The sequence below is a fragment of the Styela clava genome, chromosome 7, assembly GCF_964204865.1.
Source record: "Styela clava chromosome 7, kaStyClav1.hap1.2, whole genome shotgun sequence".
Lineage (NCBI taxonomy): Eukaryota > Metazoa > Chordata > Ascidiacea > Stolidobranchia > Styelidae > Styela > Styela clava.
This window is the reverse complement of record NC_135256.1, coordinates 22247698-22271399: the sequence shown is the minus strand read 5'-3', so window position 1 is coordinate 22271399 and position 23702 is coordinate 22247698. Positions and strand designations below refer to the sequence as shown.

Sequence of the window (23702 nt, the reverse complement as noted above, 5' to 3'; positions counted from 1 at the left end):
CGTATTTGACCGACTTTTTGTCCATTTGCTGTCATTATACCCTCCAGAGCAGTGGTTCTAAACATATTTCAAGTTATGCCCTCCTTAGGATGGGTATGGAATAAATAGGCCATGCAAGCAAAACTGACAATGACTATCAAGTTTTTTGCACATGGTCACGGAAAGAGAGTACAGACATTGAGAATGGGGGTTGCGGGAGAGAAACTCAATTATATATTTTGGCCAAACAGCTCGAGAAAATAATACATTAATAAACCTTCATTAGTGATTCTCGTGACTGACTGGCAACTGGATCTTAGAAGATGTATTGCATTGTAAAATCCACTAATATTCGATTGAAATTTTCTTTCATTAGTAGAGATGGTATTACTGATGAATAGCTACAAACAGGTAGGAATTCTGTTCCAGGCGATGCCGTTAGCATACATCTTGAATAAATATACCAAAGATATACAGCCAAGTAAAATCATCACGAGAGAGTTTTAGTTTTTAGAAACATCATTCCCCTTTAATTGACCAAAGGAAAACATGAAACTGAAAAAATATTTTGTGTGAGAGACTTTGCATAAAACTCTAATTATGAGTCTTTATCTCCAATGATTTCAAGTTTTGTCGAATATCTGTCATGACCAAGCGCTCCATTGAGTCTCACTGCACCTGAACTCTTCTCCTTTTCAGAGACAAAATCGAACTGTTGGCGAAAGATTTGAAATACATTTAGCTAACATTACTTGATATTGGAAACTGATTAATATTGCACATGCGTTTCCAGAGGTAATATATCATGATCAAATTGAAGACATGTGAATTTGAGCTAAATCGTTCACATGTCATGTAGGAAGATATACCAACGCACTCCCAGTCAAAAATTGCATAAGTGTGTTAGCTACAATCAGGCAAACACAACATGTAGCATGTTTTTACCATTTTTTCGACAGATTTATTGCAAAAAATTTAAAACAAAATATACTTAACCCCAGCATCATTTTCTTCAAAAGAGATAATATACGAAATAAGAGATTGTTATATTAGGATGTGATATAAGGCATAATCTCGAACAGTGATGTGGAACAATATCTACACAAAACAATGGCATAACACGGATAATATCACAAGAGTGAATTGAACATTGCCTGGCATAACATTGTAGTTGAATAAACATAAGATAAGAAATGAACTCGGAACTGAACTTTCATAAATTTCTGAAGAAACATTCTCAGAATCCCAGGGGATGCTTTTGTATAATTCCCTGCTTGTCGATAATCTCTGTCGCAATTGCCGACATGTCCGCAAATTGTTGTTTTGCCGCCTTGCTCCCGACTATGTCGAGGTTGTCTTCAATACGCTTTGCAGCTTCGGCACACCATATGTTACACATACGTGCTTCGTTATTTGCTCCATCAGTGCCCTAAAATAACATTAAACTTATTAAGTTTATCAAGTCAAGAAAATATAAACCCTTTCATTAAAAAGTTCCAGAAGCGCAGTGTTTTATTGTTATACCAGCATGTGCCAAAAGATTCTGTTACCATATACCCAGTATAGCTCTGCACCATTCGAGACCAAGATGCATAAGACTAATTAAGAAGATATTACAATCCTAAACTTACATCGCTCAGTGCCTTGGAAGATCGGGAAATCACAGCCATCATTGAAAATATATCAATTGCAGAATTACCGACTCGATTTAGGAGGAATTGCTCATCTAAAAACAAATACAATTTCATATACAGATATATATCAAGGAAATAGCCAAGAATGTATGTAGGATTTCTACAATTTTATTAAATGACAGTTTGGGATCTACATATTTATCCCAGAGGAGATAAGAACGATAAGACAGCTTCATCATATGGCGAACACGGCCTCTCGCCGGTTACCAGTCCATGTCGAGTATGGGATCCTCTAGTCAGTTATTTGTTTCAGATGCATGGACTTGATGGTAGAGCAAGCCGTTACTGACCTATGGTGGCAAGTGCAGCAATCCTCTCACCCCGATTTAACCCCACGGGATTCGAACCGCCAATCCCACATAGAGTAGTCAGAGGTGCAATAGCGAGAGTGTTCCTAACGTTTAGAAAATTGAGTTACACCGCCGAGCCTCCAACAAGACTGAAGTAACATGCTCAACATTATGTGTAATTATGAAATTCCATCAGAGGTGGACGATGATATCGCCATATACTTCAACAATTCATTTCAAATTTTGAAAAAACTTTTCATGCACACATATACTTAAAGGTAGAAAGAGGTTGATTGTTACTGCTGCTTGTCTGATTATCTGATGTTCCTGGATGAGATGAAAAGTCTGTTCCAGCACATAAACACTGATTATCCCATGTAAATTTGCTCAGAAATAACATTGTAACCTACCAACCAACTTCTTTCCATATTTCAACATCAAATCTTCTGAAGCCAAACTAAATTTGAAGATTGCTTTTGTGAGAAGAGCTGCAGAATTCGACACATCTGCATGGATGTCTGACGGTATTTGAAGGCCTCCACCAATGCCCAATGCTCTGCAAAAGTATATGTTTAGATAAAAGCTAGAAAAATGTTTTTGTGTATGACTTGTGTCACAATATTGGGCGCTCCAGAAGTGTGTATCAATATTAAAGTAATTTTGTTCGCCTACTATACATTATGTTGTGTGAAGGGACGGAAGCCTATGGGCAGGGGGTATATTCAGTGGTGGGATTCAAATTTTTTGTCAGCCGGTTCCATCACAATCGCGAGTTTTGCGCACTTCAAATACGATTAACTGAAATTGGAAAAAGCTTTTCAAATACAGCTTTAAACAGAAACGATGGGGACATTCATAACCATCACATTCTTTAAAACCAAACTATCTAACAACCTTTTCTTGAGATTAAATTACCGGTAGTTGCGAGAACAAGATGCAACCCCCGCAAATGGTGCGAACCAGCTCAATCCCATCACTGCTTACAGCCACACTAAAAAGCAGCAGTCGTCTGTCTAATGACTTGTACTTATGTTGCAACTCGCAACAATTCAACTTTCAGACAAACAATCACTAAAGAAAAATTACTCCAATTATAAAAGTTCACACAATGTATAACTGTTACGTGCGGTGCGAACTTGATCATTTCACATTAAAAAAAAAAACTGATCTCAAAGATCGATGTGTCAGATAAGATGCAAAAATCCATTGACAGTAACCCCAACTGGTTCGCTGATCTCATAAAATTCTGTGAGTCGGTTCTATAGAACCGTTGCGAACCGGCTGAATCCCAGCACTGGGTATATTCCCTTGGTTGACACAGACAGTCCCCAAACTCATAATAGAACTAAAATAAGGAAAATCAATAAAATTATGCCTTAACCCTAACCTGGTACACACACTACAGCCCAATATTGTGTTAAAAAAAAAGTTTTACATTGATTTCAACAGGTTATTTGTTGCTAGTCACTCTACCATCGATATTTTCCAATAAATTGATTGTAGATAGGCATTCGCTCAGGGGACACAAGAAGCTACTGTTTTGTAACTTCTTGCATCTTAAAGAAGCGTATTAGCATAATGTAACCAAATTCAATCAAATGCAAAAAAACTTGTTCACACCAATCACTATTTGTGTCATCATCAAGCGATATTTAAGGACCAAAAACAAATAAATTTCAAATAACTGTTTCTGTCCTAACTTTTTACATATAGGTGACTTGTTCATATGACACTAACACAAACCTCTTTGTTCTTTTTGTAACATATTTGGTTCCAAATCCAAACAGTGTTCCCATGTTTGTGATTGGTGATTTCATGGCTTTTGTAACAGGTTCCATTGCTTTGGCAGCATATTGAATACCTGTCATGTTTGAATTACCATCAAAAAAAAATTCTCTCAATTCAAGCAAATAAATAATATTACCACCAAAACTTAAACAGGAAAAAATATGATATCTATATTATATAGAAAAAAATATATATAAATACTTGACTTAAAAATAAGACTATCAATGAGAAATTTGGTACAGAAAATGGATCTCTTACCTGTAAGGGCAACAAAAAGTCTCAAAATTTCATTGGTTCCTTCAAAAATACGGAATATCCTGATGTCTCTCATGAATCGTTCAATTCCAGCATCCTTCATATATCCCATTCCACCCATAATTTGAAGACATTCGTCAATCACTGTCCATGCAGATTCCTAAAAAATAAGGGGATTAAAGTTCATTCAGGTTGACTATATATTCGTAGTCCATACTACATATCAGTTGCCTACGAAACATGCCCTACGCCAGTGGTTCCCGATTTGATATGGCTCATTGTTACTTCACTATGACAGTTTAAATATGATGTGTATATTCGTTAACAATTCAATAATATCGGTATCTTAATTATATGTAACGGCATCAGCACCTGGCGGGTGCTCGCCTCCCCGGCACGCAAATATCCCACCGCTTTTGATTTAAGTTTAAAGATAGGAATCCTTCAATTGATTAATCTACTGTACAATTAGTAGGATCATGGTACAGGGATACACTATAAAAAAATTTTGATCATTGATTTGTTGTGAGGGTCAGTATGCAAGGCTGATGAAAGTCATCAAGGCCAGCATTAGCAACAAAAAAAGCATATGAAATACAACTAAAAAATTAAATACATATGTGATTTAATATTTGAAAATTTTAAAGATTGACAAATTATTTGAATTCCTACAATAAAAAGTTTATATGGTTTACTATCGGCATGCCAAGCAAATAAAAAGGGAATAAATGGAACAAGTAAATGACTAAGGGTGAATTTAAACAAAAAATTTATTTCACTCTTATACCAATAGAACATACATCACCACCATTTTGTACAACGAAACCATTTTTTCCTGAAATTGAGTGAACCATACAATAATCTATTGATTATGGCAGTGGTTCCCCACCTTTTGGGGCTCGTGGCCACACCTTCCGAGGGCTCCCTTTTTATCATAACAGTGATATTTATAATGTTATTTTGATTGATAGATTCGAAATCCAATTATGTTCAAAAACTTATTGCTCAACACAATGGAAACACCCTGTGAATGGACCTTATCATCAATAAAACAAGAATGATAAAGAAAATCAGTTTTGTGCCTAGAATTGCGGCCCCCCATCAACTGCTCTATGGCCCTCGCTCGGTTGGGAACCACTGGATCAAGGTATAACCATTGGTAATAAATATTAGCTATTAACACAAGCAATATAGAAAATATTATGCGAGACCAGTGAATTGTACTCACAGATGCAAATATTTTAGCAATGGCAGCTTCTAATTGAAAATCTTCATAGCCGGCATCCATGTTTGCACAAACAACATATGCCATACATTCAGTTACATACTGCATCATTTGCATACGAGCAAGTTTTTCTTGAATTGTACCATATTCGTGGATTTTGCTACCAAACTGTGTCCTGTTGGACGCGTGTTCTGCCTTTTTAAAAGTCATTGTAAAATAAGAAAAAAATTTGAAAGATAAAGCACGAGTTGATAAACTCGCTAACAACGTAAAAAATAGTGTTGTATCATAACCCATCAGTGCCATTCAGGGTATAATTAGATTGATAAGGGTCAAACAAACAGAACCCATAAATTTCTTAATTACTTCTACAAAAATTAGAAAAACTTATTCAACACACACGTATACCATTCAAGCATGATTGTACCAAAAAGTTTTAGAAAACTAGGACGCTTTGCACATAAGTTATGTTCTTATTAGAATATGTTTCAAATGACCTGGGTTCTGTTTTTGGGTCACCCAGTCTATCATATAGTTCGCGATATCAAAAGAGACAACAGCCTGTTCCAAGAGCCACAAACCATAGATGGCAACATGGTAATTCACAGAAGTCTAATAAAATTTTTGCTTTTTTTATATCGCATACACCATAGGATTTCTATAACAAAGGGAATATTTACCGCTCTGTAGATCATAGTCTGCATCGTTCCAGAAAGACCAGCACACATACCAAACCTCCCATTGTTGAGAATATGCATAGCAATCTATTATAAAAAGTCAATATAAACGAATTTTCATTAGAAAAATGAAGGAGTTAAATAAAAATACCAGATAAGGCATTCTTAAAAAAGTAACACATCAGAGATGTGGTAGTGACTTGTGAGTAAACCATATAACTGGATATACTCAGGAAAAATACTAGTACTGGCATTGCTATTTGTATTCAATATTTCCATTTGACTTGATTTTTAATCGAAATTACCTTAAATCCATCTCCTTCTTTACCGAGCATACATTCCACAGGTATTTTTACATCCTCAAAATAAACTTCTGCTGTGTTAGATGCTTTGATTCCCATCTTTTTCTCTGGGGGACCACTGTTTTTAAAAGAAAGTGGTGCCAAAGTTGGTTTATATTAATAAATTCATCCTCGTTTTTGAAGAAATTTATTCATCATATATCATAAATAAAGTATAATAATACTAAAATGTACACGACACCAAAACGAAATATACTAAAAATTAGCAATTTTTTTTTAATTCTTAATATCTGTGAAAAAACTCACTTTCACTTACTTTCCTATTCGTCAATATTTCAATAAAATGTAATTAAACAATTCACCTTGTAACTCCACCAAAATCCCTCTCAACGATGAATGCAGATATTTTATCTTTCGTTGACCCATCGTTCTGTTTCACCGCAGTTTGTGCAAACACAGTAAATACATCAGCAACTCCTCCATTACTAATCCAAATTTTGCTTCCATTCATGATGTAATATTTTCCGCAATCACTCTTCACTGCTCGTGTTTGAATCGAAGCTGCATCAGATCCACTGAAAATTTCAACAAGGATTCAAGTACAATGCATGATATACAACAGCTGGTAATGTCATAAGGATGATCTACTTGTAAATGCCAAGCAGATATATTGAGAGTTGATTTTGGAAGACTTCAGCATATAACATGGCACTGTTTACTAAAAATTAAAATACCTCAAATATGAAATTTCAAAATATATCGGGTGATATTATAGTCTTGAAGTTTTCTTTAAATTGAAACGGGAATTTATCAATTACATATCTAGTTTGTTGGCCCCTGCCCCTGTAACTGATTTTATAACAAAATTGAAATTGTAACAAGACTTTACAAACACTCTATATAGTTCGAGGCAACACTCAGCAGTCATACATATGGATTTGTTTAGAGTTTTGAGACATGTTATCTTAACTACTGTATTGAAGTTGATAAAAGACCCCCAATCGTTTCGATTCTTTATGTCTGGATTCAACTTAATTTTTCTGTTTATTACAAAGAGCTGTTGTCATTGTTCATTCAAAATGTTTAACATCAAGTGCTCTTGGGAGTTTTAAGGAAATTGTCTTGCTTAAAATAGGTTCTCTGATTCAGATGGCTATACCTCGCAGGCTCAGTTAAACAGAATGCAGCCAACTTTTCTCCACTTGCAAGTGTTGGAAGATATTTTTCTTTTTGTTGCTGAGTTCCCCGAAGTAAAATCCCTTTGAAGCCGATTGACTGATGGGCACCAAGAGCAATACCGACACCTTGAAGAATAAAAGATTCAAGTACTCACAGTCTATAAGTGGTATTCTTAAAATCTACTTTGGTGAACTATTTCACAATTTTGAATACCTTTTTATACTCAAGAGAAGAGTGAAGACATTCTACATCAGGGGTGGGCAAGGTTTTTGGACTAGGGACCAAAAATTGTGCCCACCCAGACTGGCGGGCCATGTGAGTGTGACGTAAAAAGTTACATTTTACAAACAATATTTACAGTGTTACAAAAGTGAAAAGCCTCATGCCAGAACTAAATTTGAATGCAATCTCAAAATATTCCGTTAGCTATTTTTAACTAAAGCATCAAAATTTTGGTTTTAGTTTGGATGTAGCAGCATCAGGCGGGCCAGATCAAATTACCCAATGGGCCGAACTTAGCCCGCGGGCCGTAGTTTGCCCATGTCAGTTCGACATCGTCACCCAAGTTATGCTCACATCAAAAATGTCAAAAACGAATAATTACCCATGTCCTGTCCTCCAACAATTTCAACTACTCTTGCATATTGTGTATTGGATAGTCCAACTCCTCCTAATTCTGCAGGTACCTACCAAAAAACACATAAAATGTATAAATATTACGGTACATTCATCACTAAGCACTGATGACTATAAAACTTCAGAATATTTTGCACAGAATATAATATGTTATATAGAAAAGGTGAATAACAAAGTAAACTAGCATGGGAAGTCACCTGCAAACCAAATGCACCCAGTTCTTTCAATCCTTCAAATGTCCCATCTTCTACTTTTTCCAGGGTATCATTTGCGGCAGGATTATTGACCTCCTGAAATGATTTCAAAAAGGCTATAATAGTGTGATACGGGTACACACCACCAATATCAATTAAAAAAGAAATTTTTCGAGTATTAGAATTTAAACAAATTTAAAAGAATTACAACGTAATATATTGACATACTTGTAGTATAATACAACATATGGCTAGTCTTTATAAAATATGTACACAACCAAGGGTTTTACAAAAATACGTCAATAAGCCAAACCATCATCAAATATACACTTCACCATAAAACCTAAAATTTCATCATTCAAGTTGTTGAGGCATGGCCCATCTATGGCCAAGACTTGTTTATGAATGATTCAGCATAACTTAAGGATGCTGTGACCTGAATGTGTACCATTAACCTTTACCTGTGTCATTTGAATAAATAAGGGAAATGTGGACTTTGGACATGTTGGTTGTCTTTTCTCAAGATGGTGTTTCATCACAGGGGACAGAGGCTTATTAATTAAGGATTACTATAAAACATGATTTTTATCACGTTCTCACTTTCCCACTATCCACTAGCATTAGGAGTGATAATTTAGTAAAATACATAGGATACTCTTGAATTTAGTTATTTACAATTACTCTTAATAGTAATATAGTAAGCGTTATTGAAGATGACCTCATTTGACCTTATGATGTAATGTCACAGAAAATGAATGCACTCAAGAATTTCAATTTTCCTGATCAAGATTTCCACAATCCATTATTTCAGAAAAAATAAATATATATTGGTATCTGAATATAATATACTTCAAATTATGGTATAAGAAGGAATTTACACTATTTACGAATATAAGTGAAATAAAAAAACTTCTATCAATCAACAATCAAATTTTCTGATATGTCTTCTGTTCTGATGTAAAGTTCATAAGACATAATGTCAAAATAATTTTATTATGAGAAAATTTTATACCATTAAAAACTATTCCAAAATGGAATATGTACTATGCGGAATATGACTTCAAGAATGAGTCATTTCTGTATGGTCACTGGAATTTGAAAATACTCACATTCATAAATTTAGTAACTGGATCAATCATAGCTTTCACAAATTCCTCTTGTTCTTCTGTTAATGCTGAAAAATATGATTAGATTAATAATATACTTCTTTTCAATCACCGTAGTTTTCAATTAAATCCATATGAAAATAATAAAATTTCTGAAATAGAGGGATGTTATTAGGCATTAAGACAATAGAAATGAACCTATAGATAATGGTATAAAAAAAAACAGGAAAAATAAAACCCAAATCTAATCTATTTCAACAGGTTGTTTCAATTTTATGCCAGTGTTTTGGATGAAAAATGTAACAAAACAAAGGTGCGGATTATCATGTTGTCACTAACAGGTTCTGTTTCATTGCTAATAAAATTGATTTTGGCAGGCACATTACAAGAAATTTGTGTTCTGTAAAATCATATATTTTTGTGTCAAAATTATCAAAAAGACAGATGGCAGATGAGACAAAAATAATGACATTTCTAAGAAATAAGAAATCAATGACAATTAATGAGAAAATGGCAGTTTTGTATATGTGTCTAAATTCAGCTAGATTTATTATTGTGAGTGTAAAAAAAATTCTTTGTTTACTCACTTTTTGGGAATGGTAAAATCTGTTCTGTGACAAGTTCACCTTTGAAGATATTCATTACAAACGATTTTGATGTCTAAAGAATAAAATATCCAATTATTTCATTATATGCATTATAAATATTATATGTATTGGTGTGATACACAAAATAATAAAGAATAATAATAAAGCATGTTTGACATTGCTCCAAAAGAAATGTAGAAAATCACATCTATATTTAGGTTACCATAAACAAAACAATTTAATCCAAATTAAGATGTATTTAGAATAAAAGTTAGTTATTTAGAAGGAAGCCATATAAACACTTTGGTGATAATATGGAACTTAGCTTGCGCAAGCATGATTGCCAGGAGGTTTATTCATGTTGTGAATATATAATATAGAGCAGAGCATAAAGGATAATAGCAATGCGAAATTTCAAAGAGATTTGCTGTTGTTTCGAATTTACAACAATAACAATTTAGAGCCACAGTTACACTTGGCCCTCCCAATTGATTGCTTATAAGATCGACTTTATATCGATAGTAATATCAAAAGCGACAAACATATTTCAAAAGAACTTACTGGAGCAGTTGTGGCATTGCTTTTTTCACCTTTTACATTTTCCTGCAAATATACATTAGATATAATATAAAAATTAACAATAAAATTGATTATTCAATATTTGAATTATATATAAACAATGAATTATTTCTGAAATTACTTTTGCTATTTCTGCAGTATCTACTGCGGCCGTTGCAGTGCTTTGTGTCCGAGAAGCACTGGTACTGGAGGATTGTAATCTGATATAACATTGTGATATTCTGTAAAAAAGAGAGCAAAATATATAAACAGATATACCTGGAATATGAAAAATTGAATGAATAAATAATAGCAATCCGGATAATTTCACCATCAATATTTAATAAATGTTAGTATGAAATTACACTAGTCATAGAAATTGTTAATAAACATAGAAAAGCTTTTAATTGAACACTCAATTCTGATTTTATAGTTTTTGAATGCCTCTTATGGTAGCATTATTATATATTGAACTAGAACCTAGTCTCCATATAATATAAATACACATATGCCTACCATTGCACATCTGATTATTCCGCACAGGTTAGAATGTCGCTAGAGATATTTATGTGCGAGAGGATTGCTGGACCCTGCACTTTCATAGGGCAGTTCAAGTAATGGACTAGTAACCGGACGAGATGCCATGGTTCGCCATATGATTAGGCCTTCTTATTGACTTTCCCTTTCCCCGGGATAAATATTGAAATCCTATCCATAAGATGGGTTCTTTCCAGTAAGTTTTTTTAGTTCATACTTCTGGCATAATGCATAATATTCTATACCTAATCTTGTTGAGTTGTAAAGAAATTTTTTCATACTCTGTGTAAATATATACTGATATAACATTGAGTTTGGCCAACAAGACACTAAAAATATAAATACTTGTCTTACAATAATTACCTTGGAGCTTCACTAAACAGCAATTGTCTTGCTGGCATTGATGTAATCAATTTGACACTTCGAAACATTTTTGTTGTTTCTATTAAATTAAATTGAATTAACAAATACTTAGCCAAAATTAATTATAAACTAAAGTAACCAAATGATTAATAGAAGCTGAACCATTATTAGGCCTATATCATTGCAGAAAATATCAACTAAAGTTCTGAAAAAGCAACCAGTTCTGAAAAAGATAACATGGGGTCAGTCAGGAATGATATATGCAAACATTGTTACGCCACGCCCACTTGCAGACTAGATAAGTCATTGTGGTAAGACACTACACGAGACCCTATTAATCTAATTCCGATTTTTACCTTGTGTGCCTGTACTTAGGAATAATCACAATAGCTACAGAACTACAACTACCAACGACAAAACGATTGCCATTTAATCTACGACCTCTCAGGGCAGAACATTGTAGAATTATTGTGGGTCAAAACGGGCGCAACCCGATTCCAAAGAATATATAGACATACATGCTCGGGTCAAAGTCCGATCGCAAAATTCTCAAATTGTTACGCACGAGCGACATCTAACGATACGTACCAAAGGACTAATCTGACCTTGTATCGGAATCCACGCGCTCAGCCTTCAGTATTCAGTGAATCAGCATGAGAATGGTGCATTATTAACAATGGCACATTATCAACAGTACATAGGGAACAATGCGTGGTTAGGTTAGAAATGGCACGTTATTAACAATGAGGACGTATTTGGATGGCACACTATTGACAATTCATTCATGCATTTTACTATTGTTTATGAAATCTATAATGAATCGGGCTCGATTTGATTAGGATTAGGATTTACATATTTATCCCGGGGAGAGAAAAGCCGATAAGCCGAGATTAGTTATATTGTTTGTTTTCGGAAGCATGGACTTGGTGGTGGAGGAAGCCGTAACCGACCAGCGGTTACGTGAACCACCCAACGACGGCGAGGAGTCCAGCAATCCTCTCGCACATAACCATCTCTGCATGGGATTCGAACCTTGCGAACCCACACGGGGCAATCAGAGGTGGTGTGCGTATTTTCAACGCACGATGCACCACACCGCCGAACCTATTCAAGCCAAAGTGACTACAAACTTTGATTCAAGCATGATTGTAAAGATTGCCTCGTTTTCGTAGTTTTACGTGTTATTTGTCAGTTTTCAATTGCGTTTCCAAAGAATAGGTTTTAATTAGACAAGAAAACTACGCTCAAAAACTATGTTATGTTTATTATGGAGTCGAAGTAAACTTATACTTAAATTAAAATTTATACCGCAAACGTTGTGATTGTGATAGATAGGATAGGATTTACATATTTATCCCGGGGGAGAGGAAAGCCGATAAGACGGCTTAATCATATGGCGAACCACGGCCTCTCGTCCGGTTACCAGTTCAGGTCGGGTATGGGATTAGTTAGCCAGTTATTTGTTTTCGGAAGCATGGACTTAATGGTAGAGGAAGCCGTAACCGACCAGCGGTGACGTGAACCACCCTACGGCGGCGAGGAGTCCAGCAATCCTCTCGCACATGATCATCCCCACATGGGATTCGAACCTGCGATCCCACGAAGGGTTATCAGCAACGAGGTTATCAGAGATGCGGTGGCGAGCGTATTCCTAACGCTTAGCACGCTGCGCCACACCGCCGAGCCTAAAATTTTCTACCAGTACCTGTGCGGCACGTGGTTTAACGTTTTGAATAAAAATGATAGTTTTCTACATGTGAGTCAGTTTGTAAGTGCTAACTCTACAAAACACTTTCAAAATAAGTAGTTACAATTTTGCAACGGGAAGGAATAGAAAGAATTTTTCAGGGATCAAGGGTCGGTGAAACCACAGAGAATGATTGACCCTCTATAGTGAAACTATGTGAAACGTCCACGCGCGTCATTGCTGATAATGCGCTGCTTGCAAGTTGCTACAGACTTTTAGGCTGCCGTGAGTGTAAGCATCGTGATTCGCGACTAAGTACGGTACCGGTAATTATAATCAGACCTACCGTTCTCTTCAAGTCGTAAGGTACCGGTACCGCATTACTGCATTATATATTACACTACACTATTAGTTCAGTTAGTCGAATTGGGCAATGGGTAAAGTTAAAGGAAGACTTCAGAAATCCAAGTTCGCTGACGATCCTTTGAAAAAGAGATCATATTACAAGTACAAAAAACTGCTTCGTAAGGAGGGATTGCAGACACAACAAGATTCATCAAAACAAAATGAGGGAAGAAATCAACAAACATCCGGGACTAAAATGCCCAAAAAGAATACTAATAGACTAATACAAACCTATGAACAATCAAAAACAAAACGAAAATCAAGAGAAGAAATTTTGAAGGAACAAGAGGAAAGAAACCGAATTCGTCTTGAAAAGAAAAAATTAAAAAAGATAGACCATCAAAAATTGAGTAAATGGACCAAAAAGGGCCAGCCGGTTATGAAAAATAAAATGGAATTTATGTTAGACAAAATAATGAATAATAAGGAAACTTATTTAAGTTGATCAACACTGAGATGACTGAACTGATTTTATTCATTTATAATAGTTGAGAGCACCACAGAATAGCAATTTTCAATTTGTGTCTGATACCTAATACTGCCCCTATAAGCTGAAATACATAGATTATTTGATTTTATAAAATCATAAATTAGGAGTTAATGAAAAGACATGCTGAAAGGGTTCCTAATACCGCTTGAATATCTATATTTGTGGGAAAGTTCTTGCATAAATTGATATTTCAGTATTAATAAAGCAAAATCAAGACTAAAAATTGATAATTTTAGTAACATATTTGTGCCAAAACTTTATCTTCTGAATTTGAATTATACATTGATTGATTGTCAGAAACTTATAACATGATATAGTGTATATCGTTTCAGAGCCCTGCATATTTATGTCAAACAGCTCTGAACAGTGCCTATGCCTTAAAGCTTGTGAAAATTAATATAGATCATCATTTGTATTCCTGTTAATTGGTATAATAGTTGGTGGACTTAGTTTAGAAATATTTTTGGCATTTTTGTATTGAGCTGTTTTAATAACTGCTCGGTATAGTTAACACCTGTTGTATAATTTTTTAGTGTTATTATCCATCAGAAATTATTTGCTTTTAAAATGGAAGGAGATACAGCTGGCAAAACAATACAATGTCGAGCAGCCGTGGCTTGGGAAGCCGGTAAACCCCTCACTATAGAAAACATAGAAGTTGCCCCACCAAAAGCACACGAAGTTCGTCTTAAAGTGGTTGCTACAGGAGTATGTCACACTGACGCATATACCCTTGGTGGGACAGATCCTGAAGCTGGATTTCCTGTTGTCTTAGGACATGAAGGTGGTGGAATCGTTGAAAGTGTTGGAGAAGGTGTTGTTGGATTCCAGCCAGGAGATCATGTGATTCCTTTGTATATTCCTCAATGTCGGGAATGCAAGTTCTGTCTTAATCCAAAAACCAATTTGTGCCAAAAAGTCAGAACCACTCAAGGTAAAGGATTTATGCCAGATGGTACAACAAGATTCACATGCAAAGGGAAAAAGCTCCTACATTACATGGGTACTTCTACTTTCAGTGAATACACTGTTGTTGCTGACATCTCTTTGTGCAAAGTAGATAAAAGTGCTCCACTTGATAAAGTGTGTTTACTGGGTTGTGGTATTTCAACAGGTTATGGCGCTGCCCTCAATACGGCAAAGGTTGAAAATGGATCCACTTGTGCTGTTTGGGGCTTGGGTGCAGTAGGTCTTGCAGTCCTAATGGGATGTAAAGCGGCAGGGGCCTCCCGAATTATTGGTATTGACATCAATGAAGCAAAGTTTGAAACGGCAAAGATGTTTGGGGCTACCGATTGCATTAATCCTCTAAAATATTCAGATCCAATACAGGATGTTGTTGCTGACCGCACTGATGGTGGTTGCGATTTTACTTTCGAATGCATTGGTAACGTCAAAACCATGCGTGCAGCATTGGAAGCTGCTCATAAGGGGTGGGGTGTCTCTACAATTATAGGTGTCGCTGGGGCTGGTCAAGAGATTTCGACTCGTCCTTTTCAACTAGTGACTGGAAGGGTGTGGAAAGGTACAGCTTTTGGTGGATGGAAGAGTGTTGACAGCGTTCCAAAACTTGTTGATGAGTACATGGCAAAAAAACTAAAGGTGGACGAATTTGTGACTCATCAGCTGCAACTCGATGAAATTAACAAGTCTTTCGATTTAATGCATAAAGGAGAGAGTCTGCGTGCTGTTGTTTACTTCGAAAAGCCTGCGTTGTAATGAAGATTCGGTAACTCTATTATCTCAACGTAGTGCAATGATTGCTGCCGTACGCTGGCAGCTTATGCTTTTAATTAAACATCCCCTGCAAATGAATGTCTTTCTTGTAAGCTGTGAGCATAACATGACCCAAACTCCTCAATACCAAATTCATATCAGTTTTTTCGACAGCTGCTATTGTGATGGCTTGTGAAAAGATATAATAATGAATGGTGCATGTGCCAAAAGCTCAAAAGGCATCAATGTAAATAATTCACTTAATTTATTGTAATGAATAATAATAAAAAACTGCAATTGTGTAAAATGGATGTGGATGGAAGTCAAGGGTCCAGATAGTAGCAGCGTTTAGTCTTCTCCTCCATAGGACTACCTTCACGTGTCATGCTTGTAATATTTTTCTACCATTAGCAAGAGAATGAGAGCATATCCAGATTATGGCTATTTATTTATTTATTTAATCAGTAATAGAGGAACGGAATGGTACAAAGTTAAACACAAACACAGTCATGCTTCAAAAAATTACAAATAAGAGTGAGCTTCTTATAATCAGTGCAATAAATATAAAATCTATAGAACAAGATATTTTGTAACAAAAGCTTCAAATATGTGCTACCTCGCAGTACTCCATCTAGCATGGAACCCAGCCTGGTTCAATGCAGAGTACGGCAAAATATTTGAGACATGCCCCTTCAGATTGCTCTCGAATTGTTTGATAAGTGTTTGGATTGAATCATCTTCAACCAATCGGCACAAAAATACAGGATTTGAAAATTTCACCAACACAGGTTGTCATCAAGAATACTAGCTAGCACATTTGGATGAGGAATAATTCCTAATTTCCATCATTGGGAGACATTCTGTAGATTGTCTTCTTTCCAAGCGATCTTGCTGTAACTATTTTTAGCGTAGATATTTCTCTATGATACACCAGAAGTACTATGTTGATGGGAAACTCAATAAAACTTTCCATCAATTCTAAAATGTGGAGTTGAGCCGTCTTCTGGATTAAGAAAAACAGATATACTCTTTCCTGGATTTTCATCGACTAATTTACGCATCCTTTCAGCTATGTCCATTTCTTGTCTAGAATTTGAACCAACTTTACCACCCACACCATTTTGCCTGAAAGGTGGTTAAGTTCTTGAATAGATTATCATAAATAAAAAATTAAACACTAGAGTAGAATGAGAAATTACCAACAGGAATATTTAATATCTAAGTTCGATAGTGAAACAAATGCCAATCATTATTGTGGGTTTAGGGTAAGGCTAATATTAACTCACGCAGGTTTATTATGAAGTGATGTTCTTCTTTTTAAATTATTGTCTCTGTATTCCTTCGTCATTTCCCGAGCAGCTTTCACTTGATCAACTGCGTTTCTCACATGTTCAGCTGGATCACTCCGAACCTGTAGCGGAGAGAAAAAATGGAACTTCATTCAAAAACTCAAATTTTCCATGGAGATGTGTTTGAATCACATGCTGTGAGCGTATTTTTCAATACATATTAACATGTATTAAATCAATTTTATTCACGAGTCTCTCATGTTAATATATTATCATTATCAGTTACATCTCAAAAAGCAATTTTAATTTCAGAAAGTGTCTGTACTTTGCTTAAATTGCCTCACGATACTCACCATTAAAACAACTTGACATAATTTTAAAACAGTTTGATCGTCTAAATGGCTCAGCATATTGTATTGCGGTATGAAGTAGTTGGGACAAGATCTGTGATAAGAAATTGCAAAATTAACAAAAGTTATTTATAAGCAAACATTGTACGGCATACTTTGTTTGCACACTATCTTAACCGACCTGATTACTTTGCAAAAAAATGATTCATAGCAACTTCTATATAATAACTAGAAAAACAACCAATTTATGGACAGGCCACACTTCAGATCAATAGTCAAAATAATTTGCTATATCAATACCAACTTCTACCATTTCAATATTAAGGTTTTGTGTTTTACAAAAGGTAAATCAATTAAAATGTAGTTTTGCTTTGCTACATCACGACCACAAAACAGGATGTAAATCCATTTCCTAATATACATACCGGTAAGTTTTGAAAACTCAAAGATATAGTTCTGCTTTAAATGGCAAGAAAACAATAGCAAAGCCGTTGTTCGGCCATCTATATTTTTTGGAAGATAGTGGACTCACTCAGAGGTAATGAAAACTCCTCTCTGAGTAAAGTTACAGACACCATGTAAAATAACGGTGGCACATCACACACCAGTGATGGCCGGATGACATGAGACTTGATCAGATGAACATTTATAAGGTAGGAAATTGATAATTACCGTATACGGAAAAGAAAGGAAACAGCTATTTTGATATCACCTATAACATTATATAGTAACATTTACCTGCTCAATAAACACTGAAGTACATCATCTATCAATCCAAGTAATGTATCTGGGACATTATCATCAGATGCCAGACATTGAAGTTTGACTCGATCGCATGCCCATAATAATAAAGCTCGTAATATGTAAGGTTTGACAATCTGTAATAAATTCACAGTAGAAATTAATTTTGCTTCACTTGTTTTTCAAAGTATAAACATTGTGTGAATATTACAGATAAAACAATAACAGAGGTAATCTCTTGCCTTTTAATTATTCATTGATCTGAAATGTCCTAATAATATACTTATTCCTTAGGATATTACAAGTGCACAGCGTATCATCCTATGATGTGAATTGACCATACTGGCTATACTATTGAATTTTACCAGCTTGTCAAAAAGTAATGACATGATTACCCAGGTGTTTCAAAATAAAAATCAATCAACAAGCCCACAAATCCAATCTAATGATATTATGATTAGGATTTTATGGTAAAATACTGAAACAGCTGTTACTATTATTTCCATCTATTCTCTATAAAATTATATTAGGTAGCAAAAATTTTAATCGGCCCAACATTGACATAAATAGCATAAATCCAAGCAAATGCCTTATGTTTATTAGTAAAAGAATATTACTTCTACAAGAGATGCATTTTACAATATCTTGCATCTGATGGCCAAAACTGAATTATTATTTCAAATACATTCAAATATTCTGAACTGGGTCGCGTTCAACATGGACATGTGTGGAAGATGCAGATAGACCACAATATGATCCATTTTTCAAGTTTTATAATATGAGGCATTTTGATTTTGGTCTTGCTATGGAAGTTTTAATTACTTTCATTAATTAATAATTTTTCAAACGAAACCACTCTAAGTTATTACTAAAATCAGGAATTTATATATCCAATTTAAATAATTTCACATCGATTCAATATATTCTATCAATTTTGGGCGATGCTTAATTATAATACAATTACCTTTGTGTGCCTCCCCAGTGCTCTGTTCATGATAGCCTTGAATGCATAAAATGTTTTCATGAAAGCCTCTGGTATGAATCTTTTCAGTTGAACTTCACTCCGAGAAAATGATAAACGCCATTCAACATCCTTGCGACCAACTGTGCTACATGCTGGCACCAGATGAAAACCTGTTATCACTGAAAAAAAAATGGAATTGATATTAGGAATTTACCAATAACAACTATTCAACATAAATTATGGTCGATAAATGATTGCAGGCTGCAGCTGAGTCCAGAGCAGTTAAAATCCATATCGTCAAGCAACACTGAGTCAGTAAGACGGGCATGATTTTCCACTCGGAAGAAGTAATATAGTGAAATACCAGGCCTTTACTTTTGCATATACATATAATGCCAGAGAACATTTAGGTCACACAAAAACCTCGCTCAGCTAGTTCCTTGTGGCAGCCGAGCCGTTCAGATAGGACATTGTTCATGAGGTGTTTATATGAAATCCTTTCTGATCTGTATAGATGAAGTCCCGCAAATTTAGAAAGCGTATCTTCCTATTGTGAGTTGTGCAAATGGAAACAAATGATGTTACAACATACAATGTACCTTCTTCTTCTGGTATGATTCCATCCCAATAATGATTTTCTGTCAACCAACCCATTGCCACAGCTGGCCATCCACGAAATGATATTACAGGAACAAGATCATACATAATTCGAGTTCCACCATACGCAAGTATAATAGTAGTTACGCTTCCATTTGAATGAATCTCTGTTATAAGAGGGTCACCTTGCCTGTGTGATTTTTGCATGGACTGGACCACCTGAATTTCAATTTTTAAAAAATATAATAAAAAGTTTGCTTATAAGAAACATAAAAACAGACACTAATAAAAAAGAGATGAAGGAATCTCATCATTATATAAATCTCAGGACAATATAGTGAATGTTCATTTGAAAAAGTACGCATAGCATGAAGCTATCATGCCGTACATATATAAAAATAAAACAACATCAACAGCTGGACAAACTTGAATGTGAGAAAACAGTGTAGTGATATTTATTGTCTCGAACATTCAGTTTGATAAAGGTGGTTCAGAAACAACTGCTCTTATGGAAGCTTAGACACTGTCATAAATTTTCACATCAACAATAAAAATAAAAACTAAGTCATCAAAGACCTAGTTTCACTGTCAACAGAGGGTTAAGTAAACTCTCTCTAAGGAATCAAAAAACATTCTAAAAAAACATAACATTTTGGATTTTAAATCTTACTTGTGTAACTGTTTCTGAAAACCATTGACAAACTTTAGGTGGCGACAGATAATGATTCTTTTCATTTTGATGTTCTACAATGCAGCAACATGATTCCCATTTCATTACTGTGTCATCATCAAATAATCTGTAACAGGAAATTTATTATAAATTTCTTTTTTTTATTGTTTTGTGCCGCGTTTTTATAAACTTTTCCAACTTACACAAAACAGTTCGCTGGACACAGCTGAGAGCTGGACTTTGCACACAACAGTCAATTTGAAGGCAATTAGGATGTTTTACATAAACCTAGGAGGATAGGTTGTCAAGTATTATTTTGACGAGGACATGGGGTAAACTTCAGTTTCGCATATTCCCTCATAATATAGTTAATTTTAACAACCAATTTCTGTGCAGAATAACTTAATCTCTATTACAGAGTAATTATTTGAAAAGTATGAGGAGATTTGAGAAAATTAATCATTTAACAAGAATAAATGATATTTTAGAGATAAAATTGATGGGTATGAAAGAAAGTTGAAATACTAACTAATATATAAAATAGTCATACAGTCCAGTGGAAAAACTCTCACCGCAAGCTCAGCCATGAATGGCAAGGTGTAGAATGCCGCATATCAAGAACAACTGGTTGATTTCTATCATGAAGTTTAAGTATAGGAACAAGTAAAGTATAATCAAGATCAAAGTCATTCCCCCTATAAATAAAAAAACAAAACTTGTAAGAATTTGAATATTTCCTTAATTTAAACTTAAATAAACGTAAATCAAAGTATCATTTTGTAGGGATCCAATAAACCCAAAGGTCTAGCCCAGTGGTCACCAAACTTTACCCACTTACCGTAATCGCCACATAGAACCTCAAATAATAGAGCACTCGCGACTTCTATTCCTGTATTAATTGCCTGTCATAATGAGGGCATGTATGTGGCCGTTTCCTATTTATTATCAAATACAATACATCGTTTTTATTTTCTTATCATCAATTTGAAGGATGCTGTTTTGGGGCGATGAACAGAACATTAAAATTAACTGGCAACTTTGTTGATGATATCTGCAGTATGCTGCTGAAATAGCAATTTGACAAGCGAGTACGAAGTTAAAATTTGACATTACATGCACGATGCACATTATACATTTTGCATTGCCATACAGATGAGGATAGATGAATTTCTGGGCATATTTTTTTTTATAAAAGTTTATCGGAATCGGAACTAAAATATAATTGGGCTTCAACATATTCATTTGCAATTCATCTGGCACAGTATTGACATCAAATGAAAATGGCATGGCAAATGATACCAATTTGTCCTTTGATTTTACATATGCCTATCACAAAACCGGATTTCAAACTCATTACAAACGCCGGATAATATACATGCTTTAATGCAGCCCTAGCTTTTTTTTTCTCAGTTAGAGAAGCAGAGTTCAAATTGTCATCATCCTGTAACACCGTCAAAAATTAATCTACTGGTGGCTGCCATATTTTATATTATTGACTCCTGGGTTTTGACCATTCATTCCCAATGTAGCAGTGTGTTTTAACGGGAGCTTTGCCTGAGGAAGAAGCAACTTTCAAACAGCAATCAATTTATTTACCTGGTGTATTCACACTGAGCATCTACTTCGACATCTAATGTACCATCTCTACTACCCCCTGATAGAAGAAGATATTCGTTTGCCACCGGAAGTTTCCCATCAGCCTTCTGCACATCACCTGAAGCATTAAAAAACATAATATGTATAACAAGTGGAGAATGGAACTTCAAAATGTTTCTCATATCAACAGAGACTTGTTCATCAGCAAAATTTGCTGCATTTCATTAGGTTCAGTACGACACAGTTCTCAGATTCTAAGAATAGCCCCCACATTGAAAGACATCAATTATAACACAGAGTGCAAACCCCTTCTTTGCGAGACAGTTTGGGCATCCATAGTGCCACAAATCAAATTCGCAATAAACTAAAAAGGAGTGCAATTTAACCATTGAATTGGAAAAAAATAATCCGATTTAAATTTTACTGTAGTTTTTTACTGTTCCAGAGCTTTTCGCAAATAAACGCAATTTTGGTCATGTGGCCGACGCACGTTGTGATTGATTTAAATTATTATCGAGGCAAGCATGGCACAATCTGGCGCATCTGCCATTGTTCAAGATGCCCCCTGTTTCAGAGACAAATAAAGTTTGTTTTATTGAACCAAATGTCGGGATATCTTGGAATAGGGGAACTGTTCCCTACTCAGGAAATTATAATTTAACCTTCTCCTTCACAAACTAAATAGTAATTTAAAGTACACTTGGTAGCATCGACAGCAACCAATATACAATATAAACATACCTAATATATTGAAAATGTGTTCTTTCATTGAATGTACTTCCATTGCCATACAATCATCAAATTCATGTCGGTCATATTCATCAAATACATTTACAAGATTTTCCAATGACTTCATATCACACCCCGATCTGTAAATATGTGAAATCATATTTTAACTTTGCAATTTTTTAAATCATAAATTTCACATCCAAATCATTTAAAAATTGTACGACAATGTTGACAAATAGTTATCTAATCAACCATAATTGAAAAAAATTTTTGTATGCCGGTATAATAACTGTAGAAATCTGTAATATCTGAATATGAACTGAGAAATGGCGGCAAGCCACGGCATCTCAATTCTTTAACAAGCGATAGATTAAACTATTGCAGTATTGTATCGCCTCCAGACGTCAGCCAATTAAACCTTGAAACGACTAACGTCACAATGAACAACAACTCTACCTGAAATCAACTCTGTCCATATCGGTCATGACAAATGAAAGGCGGGACGTATGCAGGCACCTTCAAATTCCTGATAGGTATCTAACGTACTACAGAAAGACTTAGCAGATCTATCGAGCCGGAATACTGGAATACACACAACAAAGACAACCGTTGATTCAGAATCAATTCACAAAATTTTGGCGAATCGAATCACGTGGAATGCTTCACCATACTAAACCACACAGCCCCCAGATCACAAATCCCCCACTTTTGGATTTTCCTCCCACTATGACGTCACGACTATTGGAGGTGCACTTGAAGTGAGTCAACATAATGGTATTCTGTATATTTTTCAGTGAATTCATTTAATGGTGAACGATCGTATTTAAAAGTGAAAAATATTTCATAAATGTATGTTTAGCTTCATTCTGTCAAAATAATGCTTCCTTAGAGAAAATAAAATCTGTTCAACAAACTTGGGTAGAAATTAGCTGTCACTGCAGAGCCATTAATGGCTCTGGTCACTGTATGAAAAATTATGCCATTACTAATTTCACTGCCCGTTCATGTATAAAGCAAAATGTCATTTTCAAATTCTTTTCAAGTGGAATTGTCTTTTATTTTCGTAATTAATGCTGCAATGTGAATTTAATAAAAATA

The 23702-nt window shown here is 34.9% G+C and overlaps 3 protein-coding genes across 3 annotated transcripts; 1 reads left to right on the top strand and 2 right to left on the bottom strand.

Annotated features, from left to right (window-relative positions):
* Nucleotides 1–1000: 1000 nt before the first annotated feature.
* On the bottom strand, nt 1001–11507 carry LOC120328435 (very long-chain specific acyl-CoA dehydrogenase, mitochondrial-like). Its single transcript, XM_078114472.1, has 17 exons — nt 11371–11507; nt 10613–10712; nt 10474–10515; nt 9913–9985; nt 9329–9393; nt 8223–8315; nt 7994–8075; nt 7370–7514; nt 6573–6785; nt 6214–6328; nt 5912–5995; nt 5235–5426; nt 4010–4166; nt 3707–3824; nt 2374–2519; nt 1611–1705; nt 1001–1408 (listed from the first exon to the last, which is right to left on the bottom strand). Exons 1-17 carry the CDS (start codon nt 11436–11438, stop codon nt 1217–1219), a joined length of 1980 nt encoding a protein of 659 aa, XP_077970598.1. The 5' UTR covers nt 11439–11507; the 3' UTR covers nt 1001–1216.
* A 3012-nt stretch (nt 11508–14519) lies between these two features.
* Nucleotides 14520–15990, top strand: LOC120327724 (alcohol dehydrogenase class-3-like). The gene has a single exon (XM_039394070.2). It carries the CDS (start codon nt 14520–14522, stop codon nt 15669–15671), a length of 1152 nt encoding a protein of 383 aa, XP_039250004.2. The 3' UTR covers nt 15672–15990.
* Nucleotides 15991–16097: 107 nt separating this feature from the next.
* Nucleotides 16098–23324, bottom strand: LOC120327722 (nucleotidyltransferase MB21D2-like). The gene is made up of 11 exons (XM_039394069.2): nt 23061–23324; nt 22617–22744; nt 21876–21993; nt 20852–20974; nt 20280–20406; nt 19612–19828; nt 19013–19191; nt 18046–18185; nt 17311–17401; nt 16955–17079; nt 16098–16793 (listed from the first exon to the last, which is right to left on the bottom strand). Exons 1-11 carry the CDS (start codon nt 23087–23089, stop codon nt 16625–16627), a joined length of 1446 nt encoding a protein of 481 aa, XP_039250003.2. The 5' UTR covers nt 23090–23324; the 3' UTR covers nt 16098–16624.
* Between the last annotated feature and the right edge of the window lie 378 nt (nt 23325–23702).

Excerpts from the sequence above, each read along its gene's own strand:
- LOC120328435 (XM_078114472.1), bottom strand. The coding sequence starts at position 11,438 with ATGTTTCGAAGTGTCAAATTGATTACATCAATGCCAGCAAGACAATTG. Across the intron at positions 6,786-7,369 it reads TGTTTAACTGAGCCTGCGAG|TGGATCTGATGCAGCTTCGA; the intron begins GTATAGCCATCT and ends TGAAATTTTCAG. Across the intron at positions 1,409-1,610 it reads CTTCCAAGGCACTGAGCGAT|GGCACTGATGGAGCAAATAA; the intron begins GTAAGTTTAGGA and ends ATGTTATTTTAG.
- LOC120327722 (XM_039394069.2), bottom strand. The coding sequence starts at position 23,089 with ATGACCGATATGGACAGAGTTGATTTCAG. Across the intron at positions 22,745-23,060 it reads ATGGACAGAGTTGATTTCAG|ATCGGGGTGTGATATGAAGT; the intron begins GTAGAGTTGTTG and ends ACATATTTACAG. Across the intron at positions 19,829-20,279 it reads TTTCAGAAACAGTTACACAA|GTGGTCCAGTCCATGCAAAA; the intron begins GTAAGATTTAAA and ends ATTGAAATTCAG.
- LOC120327724 (XM_039394070.2), top strand. The coding sequence starts at position 14,520 with ATGGAAGGAGATACAGCTGGCAAAACAATACAATGTCGAGCAGCCGTG.